The sequence below is a fragment of the Somniosus microcephalus genome, chromosome 3, assembly GCF_052327205.1.
Source record: "Somniosus microcephalus isolate GS21.2 chromosome 3, FLI_Smic_1.0, whole genome shotgun sequence".
NCBI lineage: Eukaryota > Metazoa > Chordata > Chondrichthyes > Squaliformes > Somniosidae > Somniosus > Somniosus microcephalus.
In genome coordinates this window covers 361,270,760-361,289,084 of record NC_140989.1, presented here as the reverse complement: position 1 = coordinate 361,289,084, position 18,325 = coordinate 361,270,760, and the positions used below count along the sequence as shown (strand labels likewise).

The 18,325-nt window shown below is 47.3% G+C and overlaps 1 protein-coding gene across 1 annotated transcript in view; it reads right to left on the bottom strand.

The window, feature by feature from the left end:
• The window catches only part of adgrl2a (adhesion G protein-coupled receptor L2a), a 777,020-nt gene that overhangs the window by 163,969 nt on the left and 594,726 nt on the right, over window positions 1-18,325 (bottom strand). Inside the window, exon 5 of the mRNA XM_085983501.1 lies at window positions 10,163-10,272. Coding sequence (XP_085839627.1) covers window positions 10,163-10,272 — 110 coding nt within the window. The remainder of the gene's footprint in view (window positions 1-10,162; window positions 10,273-18,325) is intronic.

Below are 18,325 nucleotides of genomic sequence, written 5' to 3'. Positions count from 1 at the left end.
CCACCCTTTCAGGCAGTGCATTCCAGATCATAACCACTCGCTGAGTAAAAAAGTTTGTTCTTATGTCACCTTTGGTTCTTTTGCCAAGTAGTGGAACTACTTCTCTGTACCTGTTCATGACATTTTAATGATCTGTGTACCTGGACCCCCCCCCAAGTCTCTTTGGACACTAAAGGTTGCAACACAGGCTAGCAAGGCCATAAAAAAAGCAAACCAAGCACTAGGGTTTATTTCTAGAGGGATAGAATTAAAAAGTAGGGAACTTTTGCTGAACCTGTATCGAACCCTGGTGAGACCACACCTAGAGCACTAAGTATGGGTTTAGCGGTGGCCGAAGGCAACCTTATCTTGCGCCATTAGATAAAACGGAACAAGTGGAAAGCCTTCTTGTTGGAAGAACCAGCAATCTGGAGATGGAAAATCAACCAAGTAAAACTTTCACTGAAGCTCGCTGCTAAAAGCACCTCACACAGGTACTCCCCGACAATTTATTCCCAATGCCCAGAGATAACACCATTGCAAAAATCACTTACATCCAAAAACCATGGCTGTGATATTTAATAAGTTTCTCAAATTGTACACTGTGACTTTCATTAATGAACCCAGTTCCATCAGTTTAGGATCCATTTTTGGAAAGGCATGTTGAGGGCACTTTAGCTAAAGCCACGGTTTAAAGGCAAGAGACACAAGGCGATCTTTGTCTATAAAAATCAAAAGAAATTACCACATAGCGGTATGATTTGGCATATCCATTCTCCATGACAAAATGAGTAATGGCCAATAAGAGGGATCACTTTTATTTGATTGCACTTTGAAAGGGAAACCATCCAGACATTGGGGGCCTTGCCTGAAGGACACTGATCGATATTATGATAAACCTCCTCTAAGGAAATGGTGTCCAGTTAGACCATTATAACCTAGCAATGATAATGACAGGAGAAGTCAAAGAGATCCTGTTCACCTCATCATCTCTGAATGACACACATTGTTATGTTTTTTTTCCCCTGGATGTTCTCAGGTGTCCTATGTGCGCAGTCCAGTTGAATCTGTCGCTGGCATAACCCAGCAAGTACATCAGTAACTCAAGGACAGAAGTCAAGGCCTGCGCCCTCCAGCACACCAAAATTGCAAACCCCTTTCGGAACAAAGTCAGTTCTCAGGGCCTTTCACTTCAGCAGAGTTGATGAGGCCTCTCCTGCTGCATCAAGAGGCAAGGTACTTCATCGAGTTTAAGACGAATAAGCAGTCACCATCTGTGATAATTTGGGACCTTCCATGTCCCGGGAAGCCACGCCTTGACCCGGGCAGCGGTCCGCTGCGCTGCCGAAAGCGGCGTTCGCACGACGGCCGCGATTTTCGCCACCTTGGCTGCAATTTGTGAGGCCAAGAAGGCAGACACTGAAGGTGAAGCCAAAGGCGCTCCTGATTCCCCAAGGCCACACTCGGGCTACAAGACAAAGCAAGTGCAGGTGATGGCAGAGAGATGGCCTGCAAGCTCCGAACCTCAGCGCAGGAGGGAATTTGACCGAAGAGTCCTGCAACATTCTAATGCCACTCCGGTTGCCCATAGCAACCATTGCAAATTCACAGAGTTCTTATTCTTTCCAGCAGTTCATAACAGCGACAAACGGGCCATTTGTGGCCCATCGTGTTGTCTTTCTCCACATGAGCTGTCTAGTCTAATCCCACTCTCTTGCTCGCTCCCCTTCACTTAACATGCCTCCTCCTCTTCCAGCAACATATCCTACTTCCCTTTTTTCTTTTTAAAAGCAGCTGCTCCAACTGCACGTGGTTGACAAGATCACAGCTGAGGAAGAAGCGCGTCAATGAAAGGCGGACGCGCGGCTCAGCGATGCCACCAGCCGCCCCAGAAATGACAGACTCACAAACCAAACTCATCACCCCGCGCGGGGGGAGGGAGGGGGGGGGGGGTCTGCACACATTCAAGAGGGCTCTCGGCCACTGACAGCCGGCACGGCGATGATGTAGGAGCTGCGTGCTGTAAACAACCACAGTACGAGCTTAGAATTTTTGGAGGTTTTTTTTTGCTCTCTTTCATGTACGTTTCAACAATCGAGCTTTAATGACTTTCTGAAGATTCCTTCCAGTGAACTGGCATGCGTGACCTTATTCTTCAACAGGGAGCAGGACTGTACCTGTTTGGAATCATTAATATTACCACCAGAATGGCAGACAGAGATAAGGGCAAGGGAAATGATTCCAATGCACAATGCAAGACTACACCTTTTTCCCAACCTCCCCACCCCATAAATATATATCAGCCTACGAAGGTTCTGTAGCAATGCTGCCTTGGTCGTGTGCTTTTAAGACTGATTCATCACCACTCATTACGGTGTGTTTCTCCGTGATGTTTGTTGTGCAGTTAGCGGTTATGGTGACTCTAGTGCCAGGAAATTTCCTCGCCGGGCGGGGGGGGGGGGGGGGGGAGGGGGAGACCTTATCCCGATCGGCCGCCGTGATTTCAACCATTAACCTATTTACGGGCGCAAACGGTCACAGCGGCCGATCGGGAGATCGCCCCGAAGAAATGCACCCCCAGGTCTTCACACAGAATCACACAGAAACCCCACAGTGCAGATAGAGGCCATTTCGGCCCATCGAGCCTGCACCGACACATATCCCACCCTATCCCCGTAACCCCACGTATTTAATCCCCCTAACACTAAGGGTCAATTTATCATAGCCAATCAACCTAACCTGCACATCTTTGGACTGTGGGAGGAAACCGGAGCACCCGGAGGAAACCCACGCAAACACGGGGAGAATGTGCAAACTCCACACAGACAGTCGCCCGAGGCCGGATTCGAACCCGGGTCCCTGGCGCTCTGCCTTTAAGAGCGGGTTTTCCGACCAATGACAATTGAATTGAATGGTGGTTAAAAAAAATCACGCAACCTCCTGGGGGTTGCTCCCAGCCGGCAAGGCTGCCTGTCGGAAGCGCGCAATTGGCAAATGGCCTTATAATGCAAACAGCGCATATATGGCCCCAGAATGACAACCTCCCTTGCTAAATACTGAGTATTTCAACAACACCTGTGATGAAGCTAGTCCCACAGTTCCATGCTAGTGTGGGAGTGATTGCTTCTGTCCTCACTTTTTTTTTTGGGTGCAGCTCATTTCCCTCATGATCCAGTTGAAGGACGTTGGGGCTGGGAACGGAACACTTCCCATTTCAGGTACAAGCTCTCCCAGCACGGGTTACAACTTAAGCATTTATAGCGCGTTTCATTGCGTACTCAGAAAGAACTTAGCATTTATATTGCGGCTTTTATGACCCCAGGACGTGCTGAAGCACTTTACAGCAATGAAGTTGTTGTTATCGGGAATGCATTGCCGGTGAGGGCGGTGGGAGCCAATTCAATAGCAACTTTCAAAAGAGAAATTGGATAAACCGCTGGCTTCATTGGGAGCACCCTCAGTTAACCAATTCAGGCTGCGGAGTGCAAGTGACTACGTTTTAAAAGTACTTCATAGAATCTCACAGCACAGAAGGAGGCCATTCAGCCCATCGTGTCTTTGGACAGCTCCTCCGGCAATCAGTCCAGTTCTCCCTGCTCTTTCTCCGCAGCCCTGCAAATTTATCCTTTTCAAGTATTTATCTCATTCCCTTTTGAAAGTTATTATTGAATCTGCTTCCACTGCCCTTTCAGGCAGCGCGTTCCAGGTCACAACAACTCACTACATTAAAAAAAGGTCTCCTCATCTCCCCTCCGGCTCTTTTGCCAATTATCTTAAGCCCGTGTCCTCTGGTTATCGACCTTCCTGCCAGCAGAATCAGTTTCTCCTTAATTACTCTATCAAAACCCCTCATGATTTTGAACACCTCTATTAAATCTCCTCGCAACCGTCATCGTTCTACAGAGAAAGATCCCAGCTTCTCTAATCTCTTCATGTAACTGTAGTCCCTCATCCCTGGTACCATTCCAGCAAATCTCTCCTGCACCCTCTCCAAGGCCTTGACATCCTTCCTAAAGTGCAGTGCTCAGAATTGGATGCAATACTCCAACTGAGGCCCAGCCAGTGATTTATAAAGGTTTAGAACAGCTTCTTTGCTTTTGTACTCTATGGGCTGGATTTTCATTGAGGAGGCGGGGCTGCAACTTTCGGGGTTGTAGCCCCGCCTCCATCGAGTTCTAGCCAACCCACGCGATTTTGACTTGATTGACCTTGTTGAGCCCGCCCAGCGGGCTCAGCAGGCCAATTAAGGGCCACCCGGCAACAGGTGATGTCACAAATTGACATTTCATCTGTCAAGACCTTTCGACAGATGAAATATCAGCGTTTCACAGCTGTTTGAAGCTGTCAAACACTGACAATCTGTACTCCAGGTTAATTCCTTCCTCTCAGGATGATTTAGAGATCTCCTCGGAACAGAAAACTGAATGCTGGAACTTTTGACAGCTCGCGGCCATTCTGCTTTCTGTGCCGGTGAGATGAAGGACTCCCGAGACCTGAAGGAAGGAAGGCTGTAAAGGTAAGTACATGTAAGTAAAACTTCTTTAAACATTTTACACACACCAAACACACTTACCTCTGCATTCATGCACCCATCACTCACCTGAACACCGGACATCTCGACCCCTCCAAGCCCGTCATCCCGACGGCCCGCCTCGCTAACTTGGCGTGGTTTGGAGCCGTCAAGAATCCCACACTTCACCAATGAAAATATGGATTAGGCTAAAAACTGCCTGTTAACTACCTGTTAACAGGCAGCTAATTGGCACTAATCCCCTTCCCGCCTCGGGGAGGCGGGTCGGGTACCCGCCTCCTTTGGAACTGGCATGGAGGCGGGTTGGGGGCGGGATGGGTTCGTGCCCCCCGATTTCGGGATTTTAACCCCCCCCCTGCCTCAAGGCCCAATGAAAACCCTGCCCTATGCCTCTACTGAGATAGCCCAGGACCCCGTATGCTTTAACAGCCTTCTCAACTTGTCCTGCCACCTTCAAAGATTTGTGTACACACACCCCCAGGCCTCTCTGTTTCTGCACCCACTTTAAAATTGTACCATTTAGTTTAAATTACTTGCAAGAATTTTTTTTAAATATGGATCTATTTAATTCGCTATGAACCAGGGTGACAATTTACATACATATGTAGAATAACATAGAATTTAAAGCACAGAAACTGGCCATTCGGCCCAACAGGTCTATGCCGGTGTTTATGCTCCACACGAGCCTCCTCCCACCCTTCTTCGTGTAACTCTATCATATCCTTCTATTCCTTCCTCGCTCATGTACTTATCTTGCTTTCCCTTAAATGCATCTATGCTATTTACCTCAACTGTTCAATACGGTAGCAAGTTCCACATTCTAACCATTCTCTGGGCAAAGACGTTTCTCCGGAATTCCTTATTGGATTTATTAGTGACCCCGAGTTTTGGATTGCCCCACAAGTGGAAATATCTTCTCTATGTCTACCCTTGACTTCACTGTCGTTGAAAAGCCTACTGGTGTTTGTAGTAAAGCCTCAGTTTGGTTCCCCAGACCGAGCTTAGCTACCTTCACTTGGAAGGACAGATCTCCCTTTTTTGAGCATTAACCATTGTTTTGGCAAGTCAATATGGGCTAGGAATTGGCCTCCTTAGCGCCTCCGATGGCGATAACGGGGTGCTAAGGACTTACCGACCAGGCGTGGCGAGATAGATCGACTTCCCGCTACATTTGGCGGGAGGTTTGCGGCGACATTATGGCGTTGCGCCCCAATCTCCTTCGCCCGGAGATCGTGTTGTCATCGCCGTGCGCAGCGCCCCGGACTTCGGTTTCGCCCCCTGCAGCATCGCCGGGCGAAAACACCGGGAGGCCGGGCGCTTCGGGGGCAATACGTAAAGGCGAGGTGGCCGAGGTAAGTAAAAAAAAAAAAAAAAATTCTGTAATGCTCTCTCTTTTTTGCCCCTTTGTCTTCACCAGCGCTCGATCAGCCCAGCGCTCTGCTGCAGTGCATCAGGCTGATTGGGCAGGATCGCGGCTGCCGTCGGGGACCAGGTAAGTTTTCCCTCTTGCAGAGCCTGCAGCGATGGCCCTTCCCTTTAAGGGAGGGAAGGAGTCTTCCAACACGGCAGCGCTGCACGGCCCAGTGTGCAACCTACCGCCCCGCCCGGTGCACTCCAGGCAGGAAGTGGAGCGCTTGATTTAGCCCTCCACTTCCTTCCCGGAGCATAAAGCCACATTTTTGAAAAGTTGAAAAGCATTGGCGCCTGGCGCTAATTTTTTCAATTTTTAAAAGCTAGCACCCCAAATGGGGCTTTACCGAATTTCTCCCCCATAGGATTTTATTGAACTCAAACCAAACAAGGTTTCAAGCTTTGTACCAGCAGAAATGTGTCGGCTCAGTGAATGAGTATAATGGTGCTTTAGCACCATTAATGGCCTGTTAGCACGTGCATGTCATTTAAAGTATCACACCATGCTAGATTCCTTTCACCTTTTAACTATTTGTGCATGGAGGGTGACATAAGAACTATTAGGCACTTGGTCTGAGTATTAAACAAGGCTTTAATCAACTGTTTTTCAACATGGAGGTCTAGTTGTGTCCTTCACTAGTTCCTGTTAAAGAATGTCCTGAGCAAGCTGGGCCCAGGCCTGAGTATTTATACTCTCCCTGGACAGCGCCACCAGCAGGCCGCCCAGTATCATTTCATAAGTCATTTTCACATGAATGACAAGATTCATGTCAGAGGGATTAATTATTTAATTCAACTGGTCCACTATAACGGGGGAGGAAGAACAGAGAATATCTAGGCCCGGCGAGTTTCAGCTGTGGCTCAGCTAGTCGCACTCTCACCTCTGAGTCAGAAGGTTGTGGGTTCAAACCCCTCTACGGAGTAGAGCACATAATCTAGGCTTTTAAAAAAAAAAGGTATTCTTGGGATGTGGGCGTCGCTGGCAAGGCCGGCATTTATTGCCAATCCTGAGTTTCCCTTGAGAAGGTGGTGGTCGGCCTCCGTTTTCTGAACCGCTGCAGCCCCTGTGGTGAAGGTGCTCCCACGTTGTTAGCTAGAGAGTGCCAGGATTTTGATCCAACGACGTGAAGGAATGGTGATGCATGTCCCAAGTCAGGATGATGGGTGACTAGGAGGGGGGGGGGCGCTTCAGTGCAATAGTGAGGAAGAGCTGCATCGTCTTTCAGACGAGACATGCGCTCGTCTGCCTACCTAGATGGATGTAAAAGATCCCATGCCAGCAGAGAGCTCTCCCGGCATCCTGCCCAACTTTCCTCCCTCAACCAATACCATCTAAAACAGGTTATCCAGTCATTCATCTCATTTGCTGTTTGTGAGACTTTGCTGTGCGTAAATTGGCTGCTTTGTTTGCCTGCATAACAACAGTGACTGCACTTCATTGGTTATAAAGTGATTTCAGAGGTCCTGCGGATGTTAAAGGCAGTAAAATAAATGCAAGTTCTCTCTTTTAGTATGGAGGGTAAGAATTGCCAAATAGTTTGAGAGTCATTTTTAGCTGATGGTTATGGGGCCTTCAAGGTAAAGGATGTTCTCGCCGACAGTAAAGCGGCAAGTTACTGAGAAACACACACAGCTCGAGTTCGTGTTTGCTTGTTCCCTCTCCACAGGGCCACTACCTCACTTACCTAAATCCAGAGACCATGGGTTTCAAGAACCACGGCTTAGGGGGACACTCTCGGATGTGTGCAGGCCTAGTTCTGGAGGTTAACAGGCTGGAGCAGTGCAGGTTACCAGCGCAGAGCTCAGGTTGGCTTTCTGCTGCTTGCTCAGCCAAACTCACCATTGGCCTTCAGGCTTATCTTGGAGACGATGGGGAAGAATCCTAGCTCTCAGGTTGTCCTCACACTAAGCCTGATTACTGGGCCTGGCTGGTTGGTTAATCATCGACCGGGCCTTGGAATACAGCCTGCCCCACATCATCCTGTGTGGTTGGAGGGGTTGGGGGGGGGGGGGGGGGAAAGTGATAAAAACCTCTCCTAATCTCTAACCTTCCTTGAGCCTTGTGAATGTTACGCCTCGCACCCTCGAGTACTGTGCCCACGTTAGATAGCCTGGTCAGACCGAGCTTATCTGTACCTTCCACTTCACGCCAAAATAATGATCTTCATGAGTAGAATCAAAAGGCAAGCACGTGACACCACCCATCACCCCAGCCCTTTAAAAGAGAAATGTTAAAACTGTTCCTGAGAAAGGAACCGCCCGCCGCCTGCTTAAAACCCATCAAGCGAGATAAAGGCGGCAGCTATTTTGACAGCTTCCGTTTGGGACACTTTCTTATTTAAGCCAGCAAGAGTGTACGTCGGAAATACCGGCCTGTGGACTTATTCCGGACTACAGCTGATGATAACAGCACAGGAGGAGGCCATTCGGCCCATCGTGCCTGTGCCAGCTCTTTTGAAAGAGCGATCTGTAGTGCTGAGGAAAAAGATATGTCAGCAGCATTAAACTAGGCTGCCTGGCCTACACAGCTCAAACTGAGGTTAACGGTGGCAGATGTGACACATCAGAGGTCACGGTGAGCCTGGGTAGGGGTTTGGGGGGTTGCGGGGATACATACTCTTGGAAAGGAAGAAATCGTTTGATTTTACAACTCACAAGTTATACGTCATTATCAATTATTGAAATGCATGATTTTTAACTTTAAAGTCAGCGTGGGATCATGTTCAGTGCCGACCAATTTACATTTCAGAGTTTAAAATGAAAGCAAAAGAAATATTCACAGCTCAGAAATTATTTAACAGACATTTAGGGGAAAAGACAAATTCACTGTTAACAGAAGCAATGACCCCCTGCATACCACACTGTACCTCTGGCAGGCTAAAAGGTTAAGAAGAATGATCGTATCAGTCACCAGCATCACACACAGGAGGTAGAATATTGAGAGATAGTGTACACAGTGGGCTACCATCCTGCAGATGGTACATGTGAACACAACAGAAAAGGCATCCATCTTATGAGGTTCACAGGGAAACACACAGCAGGAATAAAGAGGTGTATGATCGTTTAATGGATTTCCCCACACAGATACAGTGTTAGATATTCCTACATAGCAGGTCCGCGCTTCAACAAGCCACAACCGCTTCCCTTTAAAGTAGGCCACGTCCATTCTTGCAGCAGTTGACTCTGGGTGACAGGAGAAAGGTTGCGGCCTGTTACCTGAATGTCAAGTTCAGGTCGGCTGCCTTTAACTCTGAATGCCTTAAAAGCCAAACGGCTGACAAGTAGGAAGGATGCTCGACCCGCACCTTAAGAATAGCTCGACCCGCACCTTAAGAATAGCTCCTGCAGTTCCTAAGTCTTACATAGAAACATAGAAGATAGGAGCAGGAGTAGGCCATTCGGCCCCTCGAGCCTGTTCCGCCATTTAATGAGATCATGGCTGATCATCCAAACTCAGTACCCTGTCCCTGCTTTCTCCCCATACCCCTTGATCCCTTTAGCCTTAAGAAATATATCTAACTACTTCTTGAATATATTTAATAAGTTGGCCTCAACTGCCTTCTGTGGTAGAGAATTCCACAGGTTCACCACTCTCTGGGTGAAGAAATTCCTCCTCATCTCAGTCCTAAATGGCTTACCCCTTATCCTTAGACTGTGACCCCTGGTTCTGGACTCCCCCGCCATCGGGAACATCCTTCCTGCATCTAGTCTGTCTAGTCCTGTTAGAATTTTGTAAGTTTCAATGAGATCCCCTCTCATTCTTCTAAACTCTAGCGAATATAAGCCTAATCGACCCAATCTCTCCTCATACGTCATTCCTGCCATCCCAGGTATCAGTCTGGTGAATCTTCGCTGCACTCCCTCCATGGCAAGAACATCCCTCCTCAGATAAGGATAAGTACTCAAGTGCTCTGCCTGCAAAATGGTGTTAGGCACCACACGTAAGTGCACGGATCTTAACATGCACAAGCTGCCCTTCTGCAAAACAGACATTGTCTTAATGGACATGTCTCTGGCAGACCTTTGTTACGTTTTGGGCAATGAGGAGGAGCTGGGAGAGTCAAGCGCCATCTTCCTGGGCCAGATAACATCCTACGATGCAATTTGTACCACTCTGTTTACCCCGACCACTTTTTTTTACCCCCCGCCCCCCCTCCACCCGCCCAAGAAGACGCAAATTCTTGCAAAATAACTCCTGTGACAAGAAGCACAGACTAATCAGAAAGGAAGGCTTGTACTTACTGTAGGGGACACATTCATATTGGACCTCAAGGTATTTGTAGGTCCCCGGGCAGGGGTCAGGGAATACATCTGACCCCGTTATCACAACACATTGTGTCCGGTTGTTGCACCTGTAATGAGGGAAAACACAAGACAATTCATTTAGCGAGTGGATTTCCAATTCACACGTTACAGTGAATGATTTAATATACTGCTGGCTTTGTCACACAACAGGATAGCCAGGTCAATAGCGAGAGACTCTTAATTAATATTACATTAGCCGGTACGAACAAATAAAGCTAAATAGAAAAGGGCTCCTGGAATATTCACGGTAGTGCCTCATTGATTGGGATAAATCTCAATGAACTGGAGCAATCGCTAAGACTGGGTGGTAAACAATTAGAGAAACAAATTACATATCTTCCACACTATGATCTGCTCCTGCTTCGCTTTTGCCTGCAAAAAAGGAAATCCATTAATTGAGCAAAAATGCTTTAAGTTTATTGACCAGTCGAGATCAGTAACATATTATATCATTGTTGCCGAGACATTATGCACTGGAATCAGATTGTAATTTACTGACAGTGGAAGTTGTTAAGACAAGTGTTGGCGCACAGACTCCAGCCCAGCCAAGATTATGATCAACAGAAAGTAACTCTTGTCAGCACTCCCACAACACAGGCTTAATCAAACCTCAATTCCCAGTGTGAATCCTCACAAAAGCAATGATAAAACCTGCCCGCTACTTGCAAGTCTGGCAAGAGAGACAACTCTCTTTTGTCTGTTGCAAGCTCGTACATAACGAGGCTCTGCTATACACGCTCATCTTCGGTAAACAATTGCAGCCCGTGGGTAATTGGAGATTTCAGAAATGACTGAGCGCGCGGGCTGTGATCGTGATAATGCTTTGAGCCAAAGGTTGAGTGCAGCACCACACACCGAGAAACTACTGTAACCTTCCAGCGTGCTTCATTGTATCTGCGGGTTTGAAATTTATTTTTAAAACGTGCTGGAGGACAAGGGCTAACTATAACGGGGGGGAACTGAAAGGAATGCAGATTCTGCAGGACCTGACCCCTCAGCAGCAATCAATGACTGGGACAGGCTCCAAAATGAAAGTACATTGATATTCACCATAGAGACATAGATGATAGGAGCAGGAGTAGGCCATTCGGCCCCTCGAGCCTGCTCCGCCATTCAATGAGATCATGGCTGATCATCCAAACTCAGTACCCTGTCCCTGCCTTCTCCCCATATCCCTTGATCCCCTTAGCCTTAAGAAATATATCTAACTCCTTCTTGAATATATTTAATGAATTGGCCTCAACTGCCTTGTGTGGTAGAGAATTCCACAGGTTCGCCACTCTCTGGGTGAAGAAATTCCTCCTCATCTCTGTCCTAAATGGCTTACCCCTTATCTTTAGACTGTGACCCCTGGTTCTGGACTCCCCCGCCATTGGGAACATCCTTCCAGCACCTAGTCTGTCTAGTCCTGTTAGAATTTTATAAGTTTCAATGAGATCCCCTCTCATTCTTCTAAACTCCAGCGAGTATAAGCCCAATCGACCCGCGCGCAGTGCTCTCCTGCCTGGTGCTTGCCGGTGTGTCACGCTTAAAAAGAGAAATGTTATCCAAGGGAGTTTAAGGGGCTGGCTTTGCCCGAGCGAAAGCCTGTGTTTCGAGACGGTCAAGGGGAGATTTTCTAGAGCCGTTGAAAATCTCGAGAGTTTTTTTGACAGAGTAGATGGAGAGAAACTGTTTCCACTGGCAGGAGCGTCGGAAACCAGAGGACACGGATTGAAGCTTATTGCCAAAAGAACCGGCGGGGGCAGGTGCGGAGAATTTTTTTTTTTTATGCAGCGAATTTTGAGCTGAAATGCACTGCCTGAAAAGGGCAGTGGAAGCAGATTCAGTCATAACTGTCAAAAGGGAATTGGATATATACTTGAAAAGGGAAACAAATTGCAGGGCTACGGGGAAAGAAACTATTTCCTCACAGACAAGAGTTCTTTAGCTCATCAGGAAAATACTATTAAAATGTAAAAAAGTATGCTCTAGGAGAAAAACAAATTTATTTGGCTACTGTTTTGCATTGTTTGAAGAGCTTGGAGTACAGGCTAACCTCAGCACCAATTTATGGATTAGTATTAAGATAGTAAATAGAGATGTACATTATAAAACTATGCACTTAGCAGAAAATTAACCTATTATTATACACTTGGGAGAAACAAGCTTCTGTAACAAAGAACTACGTTGGATATAAAGAAGTGAACTACACCTTTAGTGAAAATTTATCCACTTAATAAAGATACATTCCACCCTCACCCCTTCTCATGTGTTCATTTTGTGGGATCTTTCCGTTTACCAAATGGTCGCTGCATTTGCCGCCTACATAAGAATAGACAGGCCTGCGAAATCGATGGACATGAAAACACCAGTTGGCCCATCGCAGTGAGGCGGTTTCATTCTACACCAATGCTGTGCTTATGGTGTGAACGTATCTGGAGTCGGGGCCTGACCCGAACACCAAGACGAAGATTCCCTGGGGAGGGCACCTCAATCAGAGCTTTGCCTCATGATCACTTTGGGGCCCCGAAGACTCAAGTTTAGTCTCGGTGCGAAACAGCTTTGCACGTGCTGAACTTGGCAGTATGAGTGCACCATAAAAATCAGAATGCATGCAACAGCCACAGCTAGCATTCATATCGCGCCTTAAAGGTAGAAAAACGTCCCAAGGCGCCTAACTTTTTTCCTAAGCATTCATTTTTAGAAGGCACCAAATTCCTTGTTTGTCAGTGTCTCACTGCCCAGTGGCATTCCTCACAAGTCTGAGTTAATCCCTTGATTGACGTGTGAAGGTGAAGCACTTTAATCCTCCTGATGGGTCGAGGCAAAGTAAATACGGTCAATGGACTGAAATTCCTGTCAGTGGCTCTGGTGTCAACCAGATCCCAGGTCATCCCTATATAGATATTTAACAGGTGGGGTGGGGGAGGTAGGTATCTGTGTTTAGGAGCTCGGTTGGTTATTGTAGCTGATTCCCAGCTACTCCGTCCTGCCCCCTATCTCTCTTCTATATACTCCCCTCCCCACCACCCTGGCTCTCGTCTTTCCTCAGCAGTTTCCCTCAAATATGGCAGCCAGCCTTACGCTCACCCCTACACTTTGTTGCGTGGCGCCAGCGGTCACTTGCTGGTCAGGGCCATCAGCATCGGGGACTCTCCGAAAGTCAGGTTTGTTGATCAGAAAGGAGGACGCAAACGTTGAAACGCGCGCGGGGCTGGGCTTATTTTGAAAGCGGAATGCCCCGAAATAATGGCGCCTTTCCAAACCAAAATGAGCGCGTCTCCTTCTCGGTGAGTGAGGCGCGACAGGCCTGACTGTTGGCATACGGTTTGTTTTATTTAATGGGCGGCAGTGGGTTTAGGCACCGCTCTTTCAACTCTGGGGCTCGCGGTCAAATGCAGCTTGGGGTGAAGGTGGTAGTTCCAATGGAAATTTTTAGGGTTTTGAATGGCAACTTTGGGACAGATGCCAAGTAGGGTCGGCAACCTTCCAGGATTGCCTTGGAGTCTCCAGGAATTAAAGATTAATCTCCAGGGCACTGCTGCCAGCAACCAGGGAGAACACACTTTATCCTTTAAAAAAATGTGTTTTAAAGTCATTACTTTTTCCAAATGCTCTCCGTTGCAAAATGGTCAAAAACTCCTGAAACATGATAGCGTTTGAGCCAAGGATAGGGCACGGATTTAAGAACCACCTCGATCCTGTAATATGAAGATAGTCGGGTTGGTAGTCTGGAAAGATGAAATCAAAATGGGCCTTGTTTCATCTGAACTGGTCTTGTGGAAGCTCCGCTACAGCCACACCCTATACCGTGCATAACAGCCACCCTATTCCATTGGAGGTTTTCCTTCACTCTACCAGCTTTGTACTTCATTGTGCTGTCCTTCCTACAGTTTTAGAATATGTCTTCAGCTGACCCATCAGTATATTGTGTATAAGCAGGTGAGTTGGTGCAGTTGTTTGCAGAGGTACCTCGCCGGAGAGCCTGTGTCCTCTCGGTTCTACTCTGTACTAGTCTCCTGAGGAAGAGAGTGTTTGAAGACCAGGACCTCAAACCCGGCACTAAGCTCATGGTCTACAGAGCAGCAGTGATACCCGCCCTGCTGTATGCCTCAGAGACATGGACCATGTACAGCAGGCACCTCAAAGCACTGGCGAGGTACCATCAACGCTGCCTCCGCAAGATCCTGCAAATGCAATGGCAGGCTAGGCACACCGACGTCAGTGTTCTCGCTCAGGCCAACATCCCCAGCATTGAAGCTTTGACCACGCTCGATCAGCTCCGATGGACGGGTCACATTGTCCGCATGCCCAATACGAGACTCCCAAAACAAGTGCTCTACTCGGAGCTCCGACACGGCAAGAGAGCCCCAGGTGGGCAGAGGAAATGCTTCAAGGACACCCATAAAGCCTCCTTGAAAAAGTGTAACATCCCCACCGACACCTGGGAATCCCCGGCCCAAGACCGCACAAAGTGGAGGAGAAGCATCCGGGAAGGCGCCAAACACCGCGAGTCTCATCGCCGGGAGCAAGCGGAAGCCAAGCATAAGGAGTGCACGTCAACCCAAGCACCCCACCCACCTGCCCTTTCAACCACCATCTGCCCCACCTGTGACATAGACTGTAGGTCCCGCATTGGACTCATCAGTCACCTGAGAACTCATTTTTAATGTGGAAGCAAGTCATCCTCGGTTCCGAGGGACTGCCTAAGAAGAAGACGACTCTGTACTAGTCTCTAAATACATGGTCAGTGCCACCTCCCCGTATCACCTCCTCCCAACTGAAGTATCCATAGGCCATACCTGAAAGCTTTGATGCAATCATGGTTTTAGCTACCTCGATCCCATTACTTACTGTGTAAACTGGCGTGTTTCTGAGCTGGCTTGTCCACTCATGTTCATTGACAGTTGTACAGAGCAGACAACGCACTCGCTGCCTCTCTTCTTGGAGGTAGGGCCTCAGATGGAATCGAGTGGCTGTTACGCGTCTCGCATGGAGTGTGGAGGCAGCAAGCGGAATGGGAAATTTGTCAGGAATGGTAGAGGTGCTTCAAACATCAAGTCTTCCGAATGAGATTATCCTGGCCTGCACAAGAGTTCTATGCACAGCAGGGAACCAACCCACGAGCAGGGTCTAGTTTCCCCTGTCACTGGAGTTCAGAAGAATGAGAGGCGATCTTATTGAAACATATAAGATTGTGAAGGGGCTTGATCGGGTGGATGTGGTGAGGATGTTCCCAATGATGGGTGAAACTAGAACTAGGGGGCATAATCTTAGAATAAGGGGCTGCTCTTTCAAAACTGAGATGAGGAGAAACTTCTTCACTCAGAGGGTAGTAGGTCTGTGGAATTTGCTGCCCCAGAAAGCTGTGGAAGCTAAACCATTAAATAAATTTAAAACAGAAATAGATAGTTTCCTAGAAGTAAAGGGAATTAGGGGTTACGGGGAGCGTGCAGGAAATTGGACATGAGTCTAGGTTCGGATCGGTCATGGCCCTGTGGGTAACGGAGCGGGCCCAGGGGCCGTGTAGCCTGGTTCTGCTCCTACTTCTTGTGTTCTAATTATGTTAGATTTCAGGAGATGGTTCTATTCCTGTTCCTGGCTGGGGTGGAGATCACCTTTCACAGAAGGTAATTAATGTAGAAAATATAGGGACAGTGATCTCCTGGACGAGTTTCGATCGCCTAGATGGGTTGGAGAGGAATTTCCCAGATTTTTTTCTCCCAAATTGGCCATTGTTTTTTTTAATCTGGTTTTTCGCCTCTCCCAGGAGATCACATGGGTTCGGGAGGGATGTAGAGTGATAGTAGAATTGAGGTTAGGATCAGATCAGCCATGATCTTATTGAATGGCGGAGCAGGCTCGAGGGGCCGATTGGCCTACTCCTGCTCCTATTTCTTATGTTCTTATGTAAAATCGACCCAAAAACGCATTTCGCAGGTCAGATTTCAGACAATTTTACATCTAATCCAACCTCCAGTATGGATTTCTAACAATGACCTAAGGGTCTGTTGAAGATATCCTGTAGTAGATTTGTGCCCTTTTTATAGCAAGCTTTGATGTCCTATTACTCAATGATTTTAGTGCATGTTTCAGAGTCCTGGGTACAGCCGCTGCATTGCCAATTTACTTTTCTGTTGGGCTTGGGGTTTTCACTGTCCCAACCCTGTGATTCCCTGCATTAATTATGGTGGCTTTTAACTGGACCAAAAAGGCTTTGAAATGGCCTGAAAAAAAACTTCCAGCAATAAAACCCAGACAATCCACAGCTCACAGATATCTGCAAACCATTTACGAGCCGCGTGCGCAAAGGTCACTGAGCTCATCTATCAGCTAAGAACATGTTCTGGATGTCGTCGGACTATTTTTATATCCCACCTGCCTATTTTTATTTCCCACCTGTTTCTCTTCCCATCTCCATATCCCTTCACTTCTTGCTGAATTAGGATTCAGGTTAGCACTCACTGGGGTAGCTCTTTGTGCGATAGTGTAAAATGGGCGATAGGGAATCGGCGGCCTGTTTTGCATCTTTCCCGATCTTTACTTCCATTGAAGTCAATTTGCGGTCACCCATTTTACACTGTCACACAAGGTCAAGATCTACGCCAGTGACTACTTATTTTGGAAGTTCAAAGCTCTGATTATCTCAACCAGAGAAAGATTGGCCTCATCCATGACATCAAGGGAGGGAGGAGGCACAAGAGGCTGGAGTCAGAGTCCTGGAGGGCACAGGCTGCGACATGGGGTTGGAGGACATTCAAGAGCAAGGATGGAGCTAAAAATATCATAGCTTCTGCTCAAAGTCTATCCCCTTTCCCCGTCTCCTCACTCAGACTGAACCAAATGGTGCACGTTGGTTGTCCCTTGTCCACTCATTTAGTCCAGGCCTCCTTTCTGATTCGCTTTGAAATCCAGCTTGACCATTCCTTAAGATACAAAAGCAAAATACTGCGGATGCTGGAAATCTGAAATAAAAACAGAGAATGCTGGAAACACTCAGCAGGTCGGGCAGCACCTGTGGAGAGAGAAACTGAGTTAACGTTTCAGGTCGATGACCTTTCATCAGAACTGGAAAAAGTTAGGGATGTAACAGATATCCTTAGGATATGTGTTCTTAAACACAGCACTGTAAAATTCTCCTGAGCAGTTCCTCCCCACTAGCGTTAGACTGGCATTTCCAAGTTTACATTGAACCTAATTTTGAATATCGGGATCATATACCATAACCTCCAGTTGTCTGGTGCATCTCCTCTTGATTATGGAGCTCCTGAAAATATTAGCCAGAGCCTCACCTATTTCCCCTCTCAATTCCTTAAGGGTTTTAGCATATATCCCATCTGGTCCAGGTGCCCTATAGGCATTTAATGTCTCACATTTTCTTCAGAACACATGTGGCACTGACCCCTACACATGTTATAGATTCCTCAGCCAAAAGGATCAGATCTGGAATGTGTTCATAGTCTTAAATTTGTGAGAAAGGACTGATGTGAATAATTCACTAAACACATCTGCCATTTACATTCTACCCAAAAGGTCTCTTAAAGGATCAGTCTGGGCTTTAAAATGTTGGCCGCTAAATATGTGGCAGTCCCACTTCATATTTTTTGTCAGTGCAAATGTTGTCACTTAAAGCCGCCCCGAGCCAGCATTTCTTCAGTGCTTAAACATCATCAGATCTGCTGCCTGTGTCCTAACTTGCACCAAGTTCCGTTCACACATCACCCCCTGTGCTCGCTGACCTACAATGGCTCTCGGTCCGGCAACGCCTCGATTTTAAAACTCTCATACTTGTGCTCAAATCCCTCCGTGGCCTCAGCCCTCTCTATCTCTGTGATCACCTCCGGCCCCACAACCCTGCGAGATCTCTGCGCTCCTCCAATTCTAGCCTTTTTCCCTTCTCTACCTCTCTCCTTCTCTAAGTTGCTCCTTAAAACCTACTTCTTTGACCAAACTTTTGGTCATCTGTCCTAATAATATTTTGTTTTGTAACACTCCTATGAAGCACCTTGGGATGAGTTACTATGTAAAATGCACTATATAATAGCAAGTTTGGGCATCACACTTTAGGAAGGATGTCAAGAAATTGGAAGGGTGCAGAGGAGATTTACTAGAATGGTT